The sequence below is a fragment of the Coffea eugenioides genome, chromosome 1 (assembly GCF_003713205.1).
Source record: "Coffea eugenioides isolate CCC68of chromosome 1, Ceug_1.0, whole genome shotgun sequence".
In the NCBI taxonomy this organism is placed as follows: domain Eukaryota; kingdom Viridiplantae; phylum Streptophyta; class Magnoliopsida; order Gentianales; family Rubiaceae; genus Coffea; species Coffea eugenioides.
In genome coordinates this window covers 46,001,974-46,023,340 of record NC_040035.1, presented here as the reverse complement: position 1 = coordinate 46,023,340, position 21,367 = coordinate 46,001,974, and the positions used below count along the sequence as shown (strand labels likewise).

The following is a 21,367-nucleotide window of genomic DNA, read 5'->3' as shown; positions in this document are numbered from 1 at the left end:
AGCTAGCCAGTAATAGATTGCTTAAAGGGTGTTTGGTAAGTGGATTTTATATTAAGGAATGAGTTTTTGAAGAGTATGCCGAAATCACAATTCGAACAGAGCTTCTGTGTGTGTTCCCGAACTGACCTGCAATAAGTCGAACAGAGGGACTAGCTCTCCGTTGTAACTCCGACGCTCAAATCAGTTGAGAAATAAGAGGGAATAGAGAAAGTAATTGTATTGTATGGCGTTGTGTGTGTATGTACCTTGTTAGGTTCCCTCCGTTCCTTATTTATAGAGCTGCTAGCGATAATTTTCAGGGAATCCAAAGTTATTCACTACGCACAGTAATTATCTCATTAGAATATGAGTTCTACTGGATCACTAGAAGCAGAGCCCCTCTTGGACTCTAATCCTGGCCTTGTCCCGAAGAATGAGGAGCTTCCTTGCCAGTTCGACCTATGACCAAACAGGCTCATATTTGGGCCGAACTGGCCCGAAAGAACTGACACATGCCGGTGGACGATTAGCTCCTCCACAAGTTTCAAACTTAATCATAATATGATCATACAGATAGTTTGGTTAAAATTAATCAGAATGAGATAATGAACACGATAGACCCATTCTATGAGTTTTGTGATTAATTATATTTCAGTAGACAATTAAAATTTGCTTAACCATGTATCTCATATATTTTTAATTAAAAATAAAAAGAAGTCAATAATACTAGAAGAAACAAAAAGAGCAGTGAAAAAAATAGGAGAAAGACGACGAAAAAGGAAAAAATTGTAAAACCTATGTCTAGATTTTAGTTGCCAAACAGTGTACGAATTTCGACAAAAACCCATTTCCATTAACCTGTAAATCATAATCATTATGATTGTGACTGACGAACTTTTATCAGAGGTTTCTTAATTCAGCCACTTTGCTAAAAAGTTCAGATAGCAAAAACCAGCAAAAAGGCAGCTAAATTAGGAGATGATATATTAGCTTTTTCAACATCAAAACGAAAAAGAAAAGGGAATTAGGAGATAATATATCTGTCACTAATAAGATGGAAATGCTCTCTGACTTTATCGCCATTTTCGAGACCGGAAACTAAAACCATGTCATGGGTAGCAGCCGATAGAAGAGCCATTGAGGGGAGTTGAGTTAATGGGCGCAGTAATGTCGGCCTCCGTCTTAAGCTGACGGAGAGTATGGTGCTTGCTTGCCCACCAACCCAAATGCCTAAAGCAGGAACGATCTTTAAACCTGAGAGCCTGAACCCCGAAGTGTACTCTAACTAATACTACAATGAACTATGTGCATGTGCTACATCAATCAAATCATTTTTGTTGCTTGCATCGTATTATCCAATCAACAAGTTCCAATAGTGGCCATTTGATTGATGCCCAGTAGTAACGTAGTGTGGACATTCCATCAAGGACATGATTGTTATTTTTAGGATTTTTTTTTTAAAAAAAATGTATCGTAGCGATTTGATATATATGAAATAAAAAAATTGAAAAATACATTTGCGAAAAACGTAAAAATTTTTTGACAAAAAATCACAATCCAAACCAGGCAGGCTTTCTATATGTACCTATGCTTTAAAATTCAGGCTAAATAGTGACTTAGATTAGAGTTAAAGATTAGGGGTTAATGACTTCGACCGATCGGACTGATGTTAAATAATTGAATAATGTTATATAATTAAAATTTTATTATATTATATATAAAAATTATATTCTTAACATGGATAAGAATGTTAGTTTTATTTCTCAAGTTTTATTAGCAAACATTCTATACTCCAATGCCCTTTAAACTTAACTCAAAGTTGACGATTGGAAGTTATAAATACAAATTGACAGATTTTTCGGTTAAACACAGTTTTGACCGAATATTTGACAGATGAGTTTTTGAAGAAACTTGAATCAAGTGTCTGATCAATTACCGGCTTAAACAGTTGGATCGATCGATCCCGTCCGAGTTAAAGGCATAGGTATATACATTTAGGTACGCACTAGTAATCGCCTCTGGTGTGTCCCCCCCTCTTCTGCCAAAAAAAAAAAAACTTTTTTGGTTTTTTTGTTTAATAAATAATCCTGATGGTGCGTAAGGAGCGCGTTCCACTTCCGAATGCACGAGTCACTAAGCTTCGAAGACAAAACTTTCAACGTGTGAAAAGACACACCTGACTGATCATGAGAACTACAATTGCATATGATGCTTGGTGTAGTACGACCAAATCAAATTACTGGAAAAAGTTTCAATATTTTTCTTTGGCGAACGCAATTTAGGTAACGACTGCGACTCGTATAGTCGTATGTCTACCTCTCTGCCGGCTAACTATATAATCATCTCATCATGCGTGCATGGTTGCATCTCCCATATCCCAACTCTCTTACGACTAGCAAGATATACGGGCACCTGACAAGAGTAACAGTACTACCCAGTATCAACTCTACCATAAAGAGAATTGAGCAAGAAGGAGTGATGAACTCAACCGTCATTCCAATTCCTCCAAGTGCAGAAAATGTTGAATCCTCGTATAAGGACGCCAAAAACATGGGAAACAAGTTTTCGTTTCTATCCACTTGTAGTGTTGCTTTCCGGGTCATCCAGGAAAAAAGATGTAGTCAGGGCAGCATGAGAAAAGTGATTCACAGTGTCAAGGTGGGGATTGCCTTGGTATTGGTCTCGCTGCTGTATCTGCTGGATCCGCTGTTCACTGAAGTTGGAGAAAATGCAATGTGGGCTATCATGACCGTCGTGGTTGTCTTCGAGTTCTCTGCAGGTTTGCCAATTATTAACCCATTATTGTGACCCAAGTTGTTTAGTGGAGTACTAAAAACATTTTTTCTGTGCATGGCTGTTTGCGAATATATGCATAGGAATTTTTTTTTTCTTTTTTCCTTTTTGGGCAATAAACACACTAGTCATAAGTACTAATAGGAAGCAGGTTGAGAAACTTCTACTGTAGCCATTTTTTGGGTCAATTAATTAGACAATATACTAACTGATGTATTCACTTTGATTTGATGCACGTATGTCAGGAGCTACGCTAAGCAAAGGCATAAACCGTGCAATCGGTACCATATTAGGCGGTGGATTGGGGTGCTTGGCTGCAATGTTGGCTGACGAGTTCGGAGGGATCGGCAACGCAATCGTTGTTGGCGCTTCGGTTTTTATCGTCGGTAAAATATTAATCCTACCACGACTTAAGCTCTGGACCGCAGTTTTGTGTGTGTGTGTATACATACATACATATATATATATATATATATATATATATATTAGTAGTACTTAAAAGTGACTCACTGCTTAAAAAATCATACTCAGGAGCGGCCGCAACGTATTCGAGGTTGGTTCCAAGAATTAAAAGGAGATATGACTATGGCGTCTTGATCTTCATCCTCACCTTCAATCTGGTAGCTGTGTCGGGGGTACGGGCCGACAAAGTGATCAGGTTAGCCAAGCAGCGTCTGTCAACCATTGGCATGGGTTTTGCTGTCTGCATTTTCACCAACTTGCTTATTTTTCCAATTTGGGCTGGTGATGAGCTTCATCGTTCTACAGCAGCTAAATTCGACAAACTCGCACGTTGCCTTGAAGGTAATTTTTTGAAATTAGTTCTACTTCTGTACTTGGCGTATATACCTAAATCGGGGAATCATTGTATTGTTTGGCTTTTTTAATTAAAGCAAAGGCATGCACAATGTATTAGCCGCGCGATTTCACTGAACGGAACATCATATAAGTAAATGAATGGCGGATTTGATTAATTTGTAGGATGTTTGGAGGAGGAACCCAACAACAAAGCAGAAAATCTGGGCGCCAAGGTCAAGGACTGCAAGTCAGTGTTCCACTCCAAGTCCACCGATGAATCACTGGTACGTTTTGATCTGCTTTTAGAAGACACACACACACACAAAAACAACAGTTATATATATATATATATATATGGAGTTCTTGAAATAAATAATTGGTGGGTGGAGAAACAATCAGATTTTAATGGGAGTTTTTTATACTATTAGTAATTTTCCCTGTCAGGGCACGTGTATTTTACCTGCAAATTTAAGAAACTAATCCTTCTAACAATAATTAATGCAGGCCAATTTTGCTAAATGGGAGCCCTGGCATGGGAAATTTGGATTGTCTCATCCATGGGACAAGTATCTGGAGATTGGAGAGGTCCTGAGGGAGCTCGCCGCCTTAATCCTTTCGCTCGGAGTGTGCGTTCAGTCATCCAGACAGGTGTTCAATTGAGTGACAGTCCTACTCCTCTCCATGTTGTTCTTCATCCCCACCCCCCAACAACCCCACAAACAAAAAAATAATAATAATAACGCATTCTGCATCCATTCCTGGGTTTTTTTTAAAAAAAAAATTTTTTTTTTTAAATTCTGAAAAAAACTAATTTTTTTTTTCTTTTTTCCGGCTCCATCCATCAGGCTGCAGCAAACCAAAGACGCGCAATCAGAGAACCGTGCGAAATCATAGGGTTGTCTCTTGCATGGATATTGAGAGAGCTGGGTGAGAGCATCTTCAACATGACAAGGTGCCGAGCCAAGGCTTTGATAGCACCAAAGCTGGAGTTCATTAAACAAGAACTAAGCCGGTTGGGCTCTTCTCTACAAATCAAAGGACTAGAAAAAGATGAAAATCTTGCGATGGCAACCCTCACTTTCCTCTTAATGCAGATTTCAGAAAATGTGGAAGTAATAGCGCAAGAGGTGGAAAAACTGGGACAGCTTGCTTATTTTAGGACCAAGAACCCAGATGTTTAACATCAATCAATACGCTTGATTTTGGCATCAATCAATATACTTGAAATAACAAGTAAATCGACTGTGTGGTCAATCCAGTGAAATATCACCTTTCCTCTCTCTCTGAATTCAGGAAAAGGCGAAAATGAAACATAAATATGGCGACCCGATGGAAGTGTGACAGTAGTGTGATACGACGTATTAGCTAGAATTGTAGCACTGCAGTTGATGCATCATCATTTTTTGTTATGTGTAAGCAACTATTACCAGTGCCTTCAAATGTTGTCTGTATATATATATATATATATATATATGGCCTCATTAATTCATCTTTCTTGATGCATCATCTTTTTGTACTTGCGCATGATATGGTGTGTCAAGTCAACACGGGTGATTTTGTTAGCTAAGTACTGCAACAAAATCTGATCCTATGGTTTTTTTTTTGTTTGTGTTTCTACAAATCTAGGAGGTTAACACTCTGTTACCGCAAGGATTTTTATATGCTTATTAAGAAAACGTAGGGTAAGGACGCAAGAATATTTTTTAACCTTTTTGCAGGATAAATATTACTTAAACGCAACCAAATATCAAATATTAGGTACCTTTAATATGAAAATAAACCATTCTACCCTCATAAGCTTACTAGGGTAAATACCCTCATGAGCTTCCTCGTCGTTGGCTTTGTTGAGTTTACAGTGCAGCTTTTTCTTTTTTCTTTTATCCAAGGAATAAAAATAAAGATAAAAAGGATAAGAGAATAGGGATGCCGCTGCACCCCCCCCCCCCAAAAAAAAAAAAAAAAAAAATTTGCATCCAAATCACTCATCAATAATGAGGAGTATTAACATTTTAGCATAAGGTCCAGACTTATCAACCCGGGATTTCACCAAGATGGTCAAAAAAAAAACACTCACCCCCTTTGACCTCTGGTGTTTCTTCCTTCTCAGCTTTTTCTTCACAAATTATTTCTGACTTCATGAATATCCAACAGTTACAATAGATATTTATGGCTACCCATTTGTCGGTGGTAAAAAACACACACACAAGCACAAAAATCACAAAATTCTACTTCTACCACAAATTTTATAAACAACTCAAATTTTGATATGACGAGACACATAGGTTGTGTTCGCATACAAGGCGCTCAACTCATGCAATGATGCTTTATTTCCAAGACAACCCATCGATCGTTTGGTACGCTGAAAAGGGTCAGATCGATATGAGCACCGGTAGTTGGAAAGACATCCAAAATCGCATACATTGAGAATGATGGTAATTTGCAATATCAGAAAACGTAAAGCTTCGATCACACACACGTTCGCTGGTATTCAGGACAAAGGGAAATCACCACTAAAAGGGGTACTGCTCGTACCTCATCGAACAATCGAGGAGCACAGCACGAGCACCAATCCGGCTACCGCAACCGCTGATCATCGTCGTATTAGCAGCAACTAGACATTTTTCACAATCTGAGCTAGTTATGTTTTTGTTGCAATTTGCTTGGCCGTAGGCAAAAGCATTGGGATAAGGAGAAATATTGCGGTAATCATAACCTTTGCGCGATGGCGTCTGAGTCTCTAAATCTGCAATAACATATGCAAGACTGATAGCAAAAGGATCACCTCGAAAATACACCCCAGAATTGCACTGCACGGTCACGACTTGGGTGTTTGCAGCACTTTCCACGGACCAACAAAGTGTACCCGCCATCCCAACAACTAATATTGCTGCAGAAATTGCCGTAACGTGTCGAGCAAGACCCATGATTTCTTTTGCTTCGTCTTCTTCTCTGGAGCTTCGTCTTTTATTTATGGTTGATCTTTTGCAAGTTGAAAATTGAAATGCCCCGCATTTAGTTTGTTTATCGTCGGCGATGTCCTCGTTTTGGGCTGTTTCTTGCTTGTCTCGTGATGGTGGACCGGTGGTTCGCATTTCCTGCCGGCCTCGTTCGCTGATTGGACGTTGGTACTGAGGAATTCATTTAAACAAGGAAAAAACAAAGTTAATTTTGGTAAGCCAAGCCTTTACCAAAAAAAAAAAAAAGGTAAGCCAAGCCAGGCCCGGCAACTTCTGTTGTCTCCTTAGTAGATGTCACAAGCAAAGACAGATAACAAAAGATATTTTGGTGCCACCAATAATGGTTTCGAGGGGCGTTAATCTGAATTCAATGCCCACCATGTGGAAAACATTTTCTTGGGTATCTCACTGCTACGCATGGTGGAATTTAATTATTGTGGTAAATGGTAGGGATAATTTCAAAAACGAAGTTACTGACAATAATATCATTGAGCTCGTCTAACTAAGGTTTGTAAACTTACAACTACCTTCCTTGATTTAATAGTTTTAGTAACCAAATCTTAAAATAACATTACCTTGATCAAAATATTTAAATGAATATCCTAAAATACCCTCATTTAATGAATTTTAATTTACTTCCATACATAATTGTAAAATTATCTAGCACAATTATAAGGAACAGATGCCAAAATTTTCATATTCATATCTATTGTTTGATAAATAGCTATAATAACAATAATTTTATAGCTATTACAGGATATTTTTGATGGTGTTTTACTAGGGATTTAGATTTATAGGATAGAAACGAAAGTGTTCAAATATTATCTTTTAGACTTTATGAATTTTTCAAATGGTGGAATTATTATAATTTGGTAGTAATTTTGGGCCATTTGTTTTAGATTTATCATTGATGTTGATACCAATAAAAATAAAATAGAAAAACAAAGATCACCGTAAACGTTGGATTACATTCAAAGTTAACTCATTAAAAAAAATATTACTAATTCAACATTTTGTTACAACAGAAACTAAAAGCAATAGTGGCCGTCCATGATTTTGTTGACAAAATATAAAAAAAGACGATGAAGAAGGGAAACGGACTAGAAAATGAAAGTCCTGGTTGACTTTAGACTCATCAAATTGCAATCTTCTCAAATTTTGAGTCATTAGAAAATATAAAGAGGGTAATTTTTTATTTTTTAAAAAAAAAAGGTAGAGTGGGCAATGGGACTGGAATAGTGGGAAAGGGAAGTTGATAGGTATTTTATAAATTCTACCATGCTCGTAATATGAATGGTATCAGAAAAAGCGACATTACATCCAAAAGTTCGTAATTTTCATTTTCAGATACAATTTGATACCAAATTACTAATGTTGGGCACATCAGTTGCTACTAAAGTCAACAAATTTCCTTTGTATATACCGTTCCAAATGTACAATTTACAGAAAATCAATGAAAATGTAATATAATTACATGTATAACTTGTGATCTGGTAAAATCGTTCATACAATCTAGAATATACAGATGCTTTTTCCAGCAATGCTGACAAATTAGCATTGGCATGGAGCCCTAAGACAAGCCCGATTGTAAGCTTCACGGAACCTGATCATTTTCTTTCCACATATAGCAAGTCCATCTTTGATCCTCCACCTTTTTGATGGGAACAAGGTAATATGGAAATACAATAAATAATTAACATATATTTTCCATGACCTGATATTTTGCCGGTTAGAGTGATCACTGCAGCTTCAGCTTGCTCGCAGTGAAAACAGATCGTCAAGTTGTCTCTCAATCTAGAGCGGAGGTGGATGCAAATGTTGTGCTGAATTTTGTGCATCAGTTAATTCCTTTCTGAGTAACGCAGCATAGAGAAGTTCGTTCCATGAATCAGGAACACCAGGCAGGCACCAGTGGCTACAGTCTTGCCGATGGAGAGGAGCTGGTCCGGCCTTGGGCCCTAAATAATACAAAGATGAGTGACCATCTTTCCTCTGAGACGTCATTCGTGACACATTCAGTAGTTCTACATTCTGCAATTCAGACTTCTTTATGAGATTCACAAACACATCAGTTGTTGTTCTTACTTCAACTGATGTTTCAGATGGCACTCGTGATGAAACCAATTCAGGCAGTGTCTCCAGATGACAGCTACCACCAGTCTTCCAGTCCCCACCTCTGTTCATTTGAGTGATTCGTTAATTGCTTATTTTGTGAACAAGGTAAAAATGATCACAGAACAGAGAACTACTGGCTAACCCCCTGTCCTGACATGAGTCTGAAAGGAATTGAGGTGAAAAGTCTGAGCAGTAAATCATCTTAATTGATATCCTATGTATAACAAGGATTTCAAGTATCTAGCTTGGTACCATTCAATGGACCACGCCTGATACCCGATCATAGTAGAAAACCTGAATGATACAACTGAGCGACTTCTATAAATGGTAAAACACATTTGGTTAATCCAGTCTTCGCAACAACAGAACAAATTAGACAAACCTGAAATGTACAGGAGCATAGCTGCGGAAAAATACGTGTGTCTTCTTTAGATTGACCTCACGCCTTATCCAATCAACCAGTGTCTGAATTGACCTGTGAAATGCACTCTGTACGCTCATATCCATCTCAACTTCTGCTCCTTCTTGGAAGTAACAACCCCTGAAGAGTGAAAATGGTGAATGTTCAGATCCAGTAAAGCAGAGAAACCCGACCTTACAGCACTAGGTTTTAATTGAAACATCCCTGGTTTATGTTCTGCATTATTACGTGCCAGAATATGGAAACTAATAATAAAGATGCTCAATCCTGTTTTAACACATTAAGCAGACATCACTCGAGAAAAATATTTACCGAAAAATAGCACGAAAAGACAACTAAATGGAACTATGATCTAGACATCCTATGGGAGAAGTGACTATTTCGCCACTGCTCTCTTATCAACTCATTATTCAGACCATGGTACCTAATCCTAAAAGTTCACCTTAACATTTTTTTCAGCTAATCACCCACAAGCCTAATCAGCAAACATGGTTTCTGTTAATTGCTAGCTTGGCATTGCTATTATAGCAGGAGAATTTAAGGTAAAAGACTTGCATTGAATGGCTTTCCTGGATCCGTCCATTTATGAGAGAGAATTAGCAACATGAGTGACAAGAAAAGGTGATGGTAAGCCAACAACAAGAGCAATATATCTTACAGGTGACTAATGACCAATTTAGTTGTTTAGTAGGACAGATGAACAAGCAACTCGTTCTCACGCATTTTCCACAACCAGCGGACATAAATATTCCATCAATGAAATAAATTTCAGAAAATCTAAAGCCAACTAACAAAGAAGGTTAAAACAAGTTACCCTCTAATAGTTTTCTCATAATTCCACCAGTGCCCACTGTTGAAAACTAGCACATCTGCATCTTTCCAGTTGGAAGAGCTCCAATCCATTTGATCTAGTTTTATAGTCATCTTGACGTTTACTGGAGCTCCAGCAGGTGCACGACCCTGCACTACTAGAAAGGGAGCTCTATAGTACTCAATAGAACAGTTGAAATCCCCGAACTTGAAGCTTAGGGAACCTGAGTGCTTTGTGATTGAATTCCCATTAACTTCATATATTGAGGTCTTATCGGAGACTGCAGAAGACAACATACAAAGAAGGGATTCCCATTGGTTTCTTCCAATTGAGTCCCCAACAAATGCAAGGCGTCTGTTCCTCAAATTTTCCAACATCCTTTTTGCATCAAACCTGTTTCCCAGTGGTGGTGACAAAATTTAGTGAAAAAAATCTTTATCTTACCCTTTCCTAGGAACTCATGTTTCCAACATTAATCAGTCAGTTCGACGACATCAATAAGAAATGAGCCTCAAAGAATGAGATTGCTAGTTTCACATATATTGACTTGGCGGAAGGGATGATGCTTAAGAACATAAAGATTAATTGGTTTTAAGATAATACCATTGTCCAAAACCAGAACTTCTGGTAATTTGGAACTTAATGAAACGCAGTTAAATCATTTTGTCTCATAGAGCTAGAGTCTCATCAGTAATGAAGATGCTGTGCGTGGGAATCATGTGCTTCTCTTATGTACACCAAATCCTCTGGCCTCTGCCCACTTAGTTGTCAATATGTAATATTTGATTATCTGAAGTGCCAGTATTGAAATTAAGATTGAAACTTGAGACGATTAAAGCACCTTTGTCATCAGTTGATCACAAGATACAAGACGTGCCAAAAAAGGACTGGCACTACAACAGGGCATGACCTTTCCCAGATTACCACTCCAAACGGGGGTAGTAACCATTGTAGGTAGTAAACTAAAGATTGCCTGAAGTCCTATTAAAACCAGTGTCAATAAAAAATTTATGATACTGAACATTGAGGAACCTAGAATGGTTATTTGCAAAAACATGTGTGCTGGTAACTTGAAAACTCCCAACAATAACAATTTTCTTGCCTAATTGGCTAGCCATCTCCCAGTTTTCACCATTTTGCAAATCTTTTAGTATATTCTTAGCAATCAAAAGCAAAATGCAAAATGCAAAATACAAGGGAGAAATGTCGGAAAAGAAAGATCAAAAAGAAAACCTGGGCAAGTAGCAATCTTTGGGCTGCCATCGCCACTTAGTATAGAATTTATCAGGCCTGCCATTCTCAGAGCACCGAAATCCGGGATCCAAAAACTTACAATCTTCTGATTGATAGAGAGGATAACTCTCGTCCCACATCCAATTACCATCGAAGATATCACATCCACTACCTCCAGCTTCGAGGAAATTCACTTTCCCATTTCCTAAATCCCCGGGTTCTGCTGACGATGAAGAAAAGGAACTATTGAGACCAAACCAAGTGCGAAGTAAACTGTGGCCATGCAAGCCGAAACCCCTGTTGGCCGTTCTGTAATCCAGTAAAAGAATACAAAAAATCAAACAAAAGCTGAAGAATAAACAGCCAAAAGCACCAGGAGAAGTGAGCTCAAGAGCGGGGGGCTTCAAGCGCCTGAATTTCTTGAAGAAATCCAAGGGGGACGTTTTGGGGAAGCCTTCAGGTCCCGGTGCTTCCGCTCCTTTACACATTTAGTAGCAAGTAGTACTCGAATTGGAAGAGGGAGGTTGTGGGTTTCTCTTTTTGCAGTGCAGTACTACTTCTGCTCCAGAGCAGGCAAAAAGGTGTCTGGGATTGCGGCAGTGAGTTTTGTTCAGTTCAGGAAAGTGCAGGGTAAATGCAGTCTCTCAAAAGACGAGATGAAGATGATGAAAACAACACACGACATAAAACAACAGTAGTAGCAGTAGTATTCTTTCCAAAACTAAAGAGAGAAATAGAAAATTTCGAAAAAACATAAAGCAGTGTGGAAACAAAAGAAGAGGACTAGGATCGAACGTGGGCCCTTGGTAGTGGAGATACGTTCATATATGAGTCGAAAGTCATAAAACGGTACAGAAGAAAAGGTAGTGGGCCTATAGGAGGTGGGGTCCCGAACCTTGACAAGCATTTACACACGAGCATGCAGTTTCTGCACCGGCAAATTTGTTCTTTTCTTTTGTTTTTTTAAATTTGTTCAATTTCTTTCTTATGATCAGTTTCTCGTTTACTGGCAATTGGCAAACGAGGAAAAAGAAGTCCTTTCTAGCTTTTATTCATCTGGCAGAGCTGGTTCCTTTCTCTTTTCTCCTGTTCTGAGGTTTACAGCCGCTAAATCTTTCAGGTTCTCACACCTTTTTTTTTTGGTCTTCTTCTTTGGCTAGCAACGAGTTACATGGGTTTGTATAGAGTATTATTTGATATAATTATTATAATTTTTTTATGATGTGATATATGCGTAAATAAAAATATAATTGAAAATTAAAAAAAATAAATTAAAAAATATATTTACAATGCAAGCGATAGCTCAATTTTGTCATATTTGATTTGCATGTAAACATATTTTTCAATTCACCTTTTTATCTCACATAAGTTACTTTTTATATTACGTACTTATTCCAAATAATATTTTAAATAATACTCTATCAACCAAAATTAAGTACACCCACATGTTATCAAAAAAGAAGATGAAAAAGGTAGCGTGCATCTATCATCCCTTTATTGCTGACTTATCACAGAGAAACTGTGCCCCTAGTGGGAGAGTGATAAATGATAATGGCACGTTCTATTAATTAATGCGTGTGATATAATTGAGAGTGTGTATTTATCATAGATTATTTGGGATAATGTTTTGAAAAATATAATGTGAGATAAAATGGTGGTTAAAAAATTGCATTGATGATTTAAACAAATAAAATTATGCAAATAATTTAGAATTCAAACAAAAATTATGTATGGTTAATAACCAGTTACTACAACCATGATGGATAGTATTAAATGATTCAAAATTGAACAAACAAAACAAGATTTGGATAACTAGGCCATTTCGGTGACCAAATGATAACTATAGATTAAACATTTGTTCACTTAAATACGTGACGGAATTTTTGTTTATTATTATTATTATTATGAATATCATCATGGGCGAGTATTTGCACCGAATTGAATTAACTTGAAAGTTGAGTGCAACAGAGTCACGGTCTTAATAATATCCTTGATTTAGGAAAAGTTTTAATCACATAAATGTTTCATACGTATGGAATCAACTTTTGATTTTATCGTCCAAATGCAATTGGTTAAAAACTTTAAAATGCAAACACAAAAAAAAAAAAAAAAAAAAAGAAAACACAAAACAGTGGTTAATTGGGCGCACGAACGATGGATGCGGATGCAGATGGAGATGATGATAATGCGGCCAAAAATGAACAAGAGTGGACAAAAGGTGCTGTGCGTACGGAAGAAAGGGCGGGAATCAAGGGAACGCGAAGAGACGAGCGGAGTTGTGGTGGCCGAGGCGGAGTGTGCAGGCTAGAGCGGTAAACGAACCGAGCTGCTCGTGAGCGAGTCGAGTCAAAGTTCGTCTCGAGTTCGAACTGATCAAATCGAATTCGAACTCGAATTCGAGTTTAAAATGTTAAATTCGTTAGCTCGCGAATTTAAATATATATTTTATTTATTTTAATAGTAAAATTACATATATATCTCTAATATTTTATTATTTATTAAGAAAAAATAAATATTTATTGTTTTTATTAGATTAATTTCCAGAAACGCGAGGCTCACGAGTCAGAAATTCGAGCTACATTACGAGTTGACAATTCGAGCTGCTCACAAATCAAAAATCGAGCTACAGCTTGCGAGCCTTGTCGACTCGAGTTCGAGTCTGGCTTTTCTTTGGTCGAGTCGAGCTCGAGCTCAATTTTCTTGGCTCATTGAGTTCGATTTCGAGTTCGAATTCGAGTCTATCTGTTATTAAGTCAAGCTCGACTCGATAAATTCAAAACTCGATTCGATTCGATTCGTTTGCAACCCTAGCACGGGCAATGCTTCTTGACAGGTAATGCTCTGCTACTATTACAAACTAGTGCAAATTAAAAACTATTTCTCATGATATTCTGGCATTCTCATTCTTGTGTTTGGACGGCGGACCAAGACCACGTCCCTCGTAAAATTAAATTGATAAAATTTAGGGTTAATTCCACTTTGTCCCCCCAAACTTTGGACGATTACCCACTTCAGTCCCTAAACTTCAAAATGGGACACTTAAGTCCCTAAACTTATAAATACCTTCCACTTAAGTTCCTAAACTTATAAAATGGGACACTTAAATCCCTAAACTCTTATAAAATGGGACACTTTGACCACCAACGGCATTCAGGATTTGTTAACAATTTTTCTTAAGTGGGAGGTATTTATAAGTTTAGGGGTTTAAGTGTCCCATTTTGAAGTTTAGGGACTGAAGTGGGTAATCGTCCAAAGTTTGGGGGGACAAAGTGGTATTAACCCTAAAATTTATTTCTAACTTAAGTTTTTGATCACTTTTTTATGAATTCACTATGTGACTCACATATGATCATTTTTTTAGGAGTAAAAATGCTAGATCTAATTTGTAAGTAAATAAACTGCTCAATTTATATTCATTTTTGTCTTTAAAAAAAAATGAATTACAGCGGCACTCCTATCTTATGCACTTTCAGAGTCCAAATTACTGCGACAGTTATCATCTAAACATACATCACAAATTACTATACTTTGTTAAGTAGTGGTAACAAATTTGACTTTTTGCAAGTAACTAAAAAGTGAAGAAAACTTGCTAGTCATTACTATGTAATATTACCGACAAATAAACCACCGTTTTGTTATTATTCTCACAAACCGATAAAATTATATTTTTGATGGTATTATTGTCATAGCAGTTATAGTAGGCAACGACCGTTTGCCGACCAATTAATTTGAAAAGACAAATTAATAGTACTCGAAAGGACCTTGTAATATCTAGAATTTATATCAGGAGACAAGACAGCAAACCTCACCTTCACGATCCCCGTATTAATAAAAAATAAAATAGTCATATTGAGACGAAAATGGGATGGTCAACTTAGATTTAGCATGTAATTTCGCAACGGATCTTCTGTCCCACACCCTGTGCCATTCTCTGTCCCACTTTTTATTATATTGCTATTTCTCCTACATAAATATCATGTTTTAGTTCTTTTTTGTTTACTTAAGATCCAATAACTATTAATTGAGTAAAAAATAAATACAGCAGCTTCAAAAAAGTAATATATAATAAAAAATTAAAAAATACAGCAGAAAATTCATAAAAAATCTCATTTTTTACGTATTTTGATTTTTTGAGTATGTTAAATTTTGTGTATAACTCAATTAATAGTTATTGGATCTTAAGGAAACAAAAAAGAACTAAAACATGATATTTATGTAGGAGAAATAGTAATATAATAAAAAGTGGGACAGAAAATGACACAGGACGTGGGACAGAAGATCCGTTGCGATGTAATTTATCCGCAACGGATCTTTTGTCCCATATCTTGTGCCATTCTCTGTCCCATTTTTTATTATATTGCTATTTTTTCTACATAAACACCATATTTTAATTCTTTTTTTGTTTCCTTAAGATCTAATAACTATTAACTGAATAAAAAATCAATACAACAGCTTCAAAAAAGCAATATATAATAGAAAATTAAAAAATACAGCAGAAAATTCATAAAAAAATCTCATTTTTTATGCATTTTGATTTTTTGAGTTTGTTAAATTTTGTGTATTACTCAGTTAATAATTATTCGATTTTAAGGAAACAAAAAAGAACTAAAACATGATATTTATATAAGAGAAATAACAATATAATAAAAAATGAGATAGAGAATGACACATGATATGGGACAGATGATGCGTTGCGTAATTTATCACGTAAAAGCTCAGTCATGCACCTCAGAAAGAAAGTCAAAAGGATCATATGGTTAGACTGACAAAGGAACAAAATTATTGAGGCCATGCAGAGTTCATCAATAGTAATCGGCAAATTGCTTATCCTCAGTTGTTGCCATCAATCAAATCGTTAGTTAAGTCGATACCCCACGTTAAATGAGAATCTTAGTGCTAACTAATCTAAGATTGAAGCAGCTTTGGACAGAAATCTTTTTGCTTATCAGCTGACAATCTTTCCAAGAAAAATAGTAGTACTCATCAATCCAATCCACTGGTAGATTTTTACAGGTAGAGAAGCATCAGAAGAAGTGATCACACTTGCAGGGTTCACAAAAAGTAGTAACAGAATGTCATACATACTGCAATGCCACCTAAAATAAAAATTCTATCCAATCTGCTTTCATTTCTCATCTTTTCCTCTTTTAGTTCACTCTGCACCTTCGAGTACAGAAGACAAGACTCGAGGGCCTCGCTATAATTTTTGCTCCTCCTGCAGCTTAGTGCTTCTTTTAGGACAAGCAAACTGTTTCTGCCATTTACATGAGCACCTTCCATATCTTCCAGTTGCATGCTCAGTTCTGTCAACTTGAGAGTTGTCTGGACTCCAATCCCCTCCGTATGGATCACCCTAAACCTCATTAAAAGGATGCATTCGACTGCAGGACATGGAAGAATGTCCTTGGCAGGAAGAACGGACCCAAATCGTATCAAAAAATCCTTGTCAGTTGGCCAATGTCTCTGCCCTCCGAGAGAACTCCAGCTTGAGAGATTAGCAGCCTGCTTAATTTTGCTGTTCACAAGAATCCAACTTAAGCGGATTCCATCGTGGAGATCTTGCCAAAGCTTCCCGTCTTTCCTTTCTTTTTCCATTGATGTGATCGGAGGCAATCCGTCTGAAACAGAGAGCTTTACTTCACCAGCATGGTCATCATCCCTGGCAGAGTTGGTGAGCAGATCAATCCGGAAAGGACAATTGAAAAACCAACCATTGAAGCCGTTAGCATTTGGGATGCCCCAAAGGACTTTCGAGCAGATGGTTTGGTCCTTGTACCTTATATCCACTATAGAAACAAAATCTGATGGTGAGAAAGTTTCCAGTTCATCCATATCATCATAGTAATCAGCTTCATTCCATTCTTCAGGATGGTGAAGATAGTCATTAAACCGAAACTCGGGAACTTCCTTGTTCACTATAAGAGGGAAACAATCAGCATAGAACTTTTTAAATCCACCAATAGATGATATCAGACTTCTGACATCATCCCTGCTTGTTGAGGGCCACATGGAAGAGCAAACATTTTCCCATAATCTCTCTTCCTTTGAGATGGAGGAAAATGCTGCGCAAGCACATGCTGCACTAGCCAATGTTGCACCATCAAGACGCCTCAGTATGTCATAGAATAAATCGCTACTCAGCGATGCCATATGTTCAGTTGTTGCAAGAGATTTTAAGTTGTTGCAAGAGATTTTAAGTAGTTCTACATCTGGAAACATAATAACAATGAGATGCCCAGAGACATAAGACCACTTTTAACATGATATCTGCAATCAAATCGCATAAGGAAAATAAACGTGTATAAAAATAAAAAAGCCCGCTTCCATACTCATTAATTACTTTGCCACTCGAATCCAAGGTAAAGGCAGATTGTAGTATCTATGGCGGAATGTAAAGCTAAACTCCATAAAACATGTTAATATTGCTAATTCAGGGATCAGAAATGAGAGCATATTAATTTTAGTCTCGATATTATCTTCTGAAATTATAAGTTGTTACTCTCAAAGCCTTGATATCCTTGTGTAGCATACCGGAGAGCAAACTAGTAAAACGAATGAAATAATCCTTCAACGGGTAAGTAAGTAACTCAGAGATAAATTGTGCGATACACCAAGTAAATGTAATCACCTAACATTCCTTGTCCTGAAGCAGCGAGGATCCGTTCCCCATCTTCAGTTTCTTTTCTTTTGTGTTCTGGGCTTATCTTTAGCTTTAAAGTAATGCTCTTAGCAGTGTTCATTTGGGGTATATTGAACCACACAGGAGTGAAGTAGTTTACAATTGTTCTATTACTATAATAATTCTGGAAATGGACGAAGCTTTCGAATCTAGCTCGTGAATTTACAGTTGCCCTGTATCTTCTTTAAAATGACTGGAAACAACTTGCAGCCTTAGCTATGATATAGTTACAACTTCCAACCAAGCACGCAGCTGTACCATACCGTGTCCTCCTCCGAGATTAATGTCTCTTTCTTTTTTTTTTTTTGAAAAAAAAACCTCTCGATTGACCAATCCAAAAGAAATAGAATCAGAAAATGAAAACGGATGATGAAATTAAAGAATAAGACATTAAAGGGACCAAGGATGAAGGAAAGAATTAGAAAACCAGATATTACCGGAATGTAGAATCTAAGGAACTGAAAACTATGCCTATCACATAACAGGCGAAATAGGACGACGAACTAATAATACTTCATCAGGATCATGTGAAGTAGACACAAAATAGTGCTTCAAAATCAAGAAAATAGTCCTTGAGAGGACATCAAGTTAAAAAAAGCAAAAAAAAAAAATAGTGCTTCAAAATCAAGAAAATAAAAATCAATTAAAGAGAAAGAGAAAGCACCTCAGACCGGAGGAGGAGGACGAGGAGGGCAACAGCAGATTGATGCGTCACTTGTACTAAGGAAACTAGCGCTCAGACAGTACAATGAATTGGGTTGGAAAACGCAATAATGATGATTGAAAAAAAAAAAGAATAAAGTTTCAAATAATGACCCAGTACCAGTAGTAGGGAATTGTAAAAGATTTCGATGGGAAGGGTATGGAAGAAGAGATCTTTTTTGGGTAAGGTAAGAAGAAGAAGGAGATGAAGAGTAGTGACAGTGAGCTCCGATAGCTAGTAGTAGTATTTACTAGTAATATGACTGGGGAGGAGTTGGAGGCACAGCCATTATTACTATGACTGGGGACAAGCTGTTGCCTTGTTGGAGTAGGAGACGCAGACGCTTCTTTTCTTTCTTCCAGCCAGCAAAGATGAGGAGATGTGGAATTATTACTATTCGATTAGGTCATCGGCTTGATTAAATGTGTAATTAGTGTCTGGACGCGTAGTAGGGGGCCCGTCAATAACAACATGCATTTAGTGGACCAATGACGATCTTCGCGAATCGCAAGCCAGGACCGAGACCCCCTCCCTCGCTCCCCATTGCCTCCGGAACAGGGAAGTAAACACATGTTTATTTCACTTAAATCGTAAATACATTTTTAAATATTTTTTATTTCATATATATCATATCACAAAATAAAAAGTACTTTAATATTATAATAAATAACATTTTTCAAATAATAAGTAGTATTATTATTGTCATTTGCTTTCCTCATCTAATTATTTTTCTTTTTAGAATTTGTTGAACAAAATGGGATTCATGTAGTTTCTCTCGGTTACCTTGAATTATTTCGCCCAATTCTTGAAATTGTTTTTTTTAAATGTATTATTATAGTATTGTAAGTTAGGAGCCTAGCTTAACTATAACTTGTAAGTTATAATTAAAAACAGTCAAATCCAAACAAAGCCTAGCTTAATTATAACTTGCGAGTTAGAATAAGTTTGAACTGGACAGTGGACTCTCAAACACACTACTTTATTCGCTCTTGGTAAAGTGGAGCTTTTGCTTGTGATGGTTAGCTTCCATAATCCGTAAAGACCCAAAAGTTTAAATTTAAAGAAAAAGAACAATGCAATCCTCAATACTCGCAATACATATATAAATAGTTTATTGGGAAAATCATTTAAAATGTCCCATATGTCTCGCCAAATGAATTTTTTCGTCCTTTAATTTTAAAATTTTAACTTTACGTCTCTTACAAATTAAAGTTAATAGATTTTAGTTGAATTTTCGGTCATTTTTAGTTTGAAAATCACCACGTGATCTAGATGTGATCAATTTTTATATATAGAAAGAAAAGGTTAAAATCTTGATTTTTTAGGAGCAAAAATGGATACGGATCGAGTCATATCTCATTTTTTCTAAGAAAAAAATTAAATATGAATCGGATAATTTGTTTAACTACAAATGAGATCTAACGTTTTTGCCCAAAAAAAAAAAAATTCATGTGTACGTCACGTGATAGATTTAAGGTAAAAAGAGTGATTGAAAACTTTGATTAGGATCATTTTGCTAATTTGATTTTGTAAGGTACGTAATTTTACAAATGATGCACTAAGAAATTCATTGAACAAAGTGTAAGGAATCTTTTGAACGAGATTTTCCGTAGTTTCTAGCTCTTATCTTACTTTCAGTTTTCTATTTCAAATGACAATTTTCTACAAGACTTGCGTTCCTTTATCTTTTCGTTTTTAAAGAGAGAAGACAATGGCAGTGCTCCATCTCACGTCGAACGAACATTCTTTGTATTTAGGAGGAAATATCAAGGGCATTTTGGTTGGATATGCATTCAACCGCACACTACATTTTGGCCGACGGTCTGACACAACAAAAATCTAATTATTTGGTTCCCGAACTGCAGCATGATTTGTTTGCAAGGCATTGGTCTATCTATCACTTTTACCTTTGCATTTGTTTGATATATGAGCTGTCGATATAAATGTCTTTTTATGTAATTATATATATGTATAATGGGAATAGCTTGGAAGGGAAGTTTACTACTCCATATTATTATTTTGTCTTGGGTTTCATGTGAATTTCAACTGGAATTCACATGATCAATGATGGGGATCCAGCATTCAACCACCCTTGTTCCTGAAGCACCCTCCCTAACTCTTCTAGTTCATGGAGTACACCAATTGCATGAGCATGCCGGAAAAGAGAGGAGGTTTAGGTGACCTAAATTGCATGAGCATGCCGGAAAAGGAACCGGCAACCGATTTTTCCAAAATTGGCATTTGATGCTCTCCACCCGCCGTCCGTCAACCATGCAGCAATTAATAATATTTAGATGCGGGCATTAATATTCTCGAGTCGTAGTGATGACTCTTCTTGGGTCGTTAGCAAACCAGTAAACTGAAACAAGGTTTGTCTCATCTATTACCCTCCCATCGATAAATTCATACAAAAATTTGGAGCATTCGAAAACAGATGGCTATGATCTCAAGCAAATTCCTTCTTTGCTTGCCATATTCAAAGCATAGGAAATTCCTTCTTTGCTGTTATATTCTGTCTAAGCATAAATTGGGGAACCCAGCTACTGCGCAAGTGGTTGCGATGCGGTGTTTGATTTCTATGACTGTTAAGTAAATCCTTAGCGGTGGTGTCTATCCCTTAGTTGTCCCGTCGCTGTTTGTCCAATTATCGCAATTAAGATGAACACTCCAAACACTACTGCTAGTAGCAGTACTATTTATTACTAATCAATTCACCCCCTATTTCCATCATCAACCTTTGTTTTATCTGCAAACACTGGAAATCAATCCAAAAGGCATTTATTGCTTTGCATCCTCCTAATTTTGCTACCTGAACGAGGCTACTCTGATAACATCTTACATACCACAGTCCGTCCATATATATAAAATCCCCAAAAAA

At 36.8% G+C, this 21,367-nt stretch overlaps 3 protein-coding genes across 5 annotated transcripts; 1 reads left to right on the top strand and 2 right to left on the bottom strand.

Moving 5' to 3' along the window:
* The first annotated feature begins 2,610 nt into the window (after positions 1–2,610).
* On the top strand, positions 2,611–4,751 carry LOC113773688 (aluminum-activated malate transporter 8-like). The gene is made up of 6 exons (XM_027318315.1): positions 2,611–2,758; positions 3,018–3,158; positions 3,304–3,576; positions 3,754–3,854; positions 4,075–4,218; positions 4,416–4,751. Exons 1-6 carry the CDS (start codon positions 2,611–2,613, stop codon positions 4,749–4,751), a joined length of 1,143 nt encoding a protein of 380 aa, XP_027174116.1.
* A 3,172-nt stretch (positions 4,752–7,923) lies between these two features.
* Positions 7,924–11,804, bottom strand: LOC113777443 (protein trichome birefringence-like 10). Of its 2 annotated transcripts, XM_027322636.1 has the most exons (5): positions 11,108–11,804; positions 9,878–10,267; positions 9,025–9,183; positions 8,613–8,703; positions 7,924–8,485 (listed from the first exon to the last, which is right to left on the bottom strand). In XM_027322636.1, the coding sequence occupies exons 1-5, from the start codon at positions 11,593–11,595 to the stop codon at positions 8,369–8,371; spliced, it is 1,245 nt and encodes a 414-aa protein (XP_027178437.1). In that variant the 5' UTR covers positions 11,596–11,804; the 3' UTR covers positions 7,924–8,368. The 2 variants fall into 2 exon arrangements, with proteins under 2 accessions (XP_027178437.1, XP_027178363.1); XM_027322562.1 differs by having other exon boundaries at positions 7,926–8,703.
* A 4,253-nt stretch (positions 11,805–16,057) lies between these two features.
* On the bottom strand, positions 16,058–18,854 carry LOC113763351 (F-box protein At2g27310-like). 2 transcript variants are annotated; one of them, XM_027307243.1, is made up of 2 exons: positions 18,451–18,854; positions 16,058–17,316 (listed from the first exon to the last, which is right to left on the bottom strand). In XM_027307243.1, exon 2 carries the CDS (start codon positions 17,255–17,257, stop codon positions 16,160–16,162), a length of 1,098 nt encoding a protein of 365 aa, XP_027163044.1. In that variant the 5' UTR covers positions 17,258–17,316; positions 18,451–18,854; the 3' UTR covers positions 16,058–16,159. The 2 variants fall into 2 exon arrangements, with proteins under 2 accessions (XP_027163044.1, XP_027162960.1); XM_027307159.1 differs by lacking the exon at positions 18,451–18,854 and adding an exon at positions 17,736–18,389.
* Positions 18,855–21,367: the final 2,513 nt, after the last annotated feature.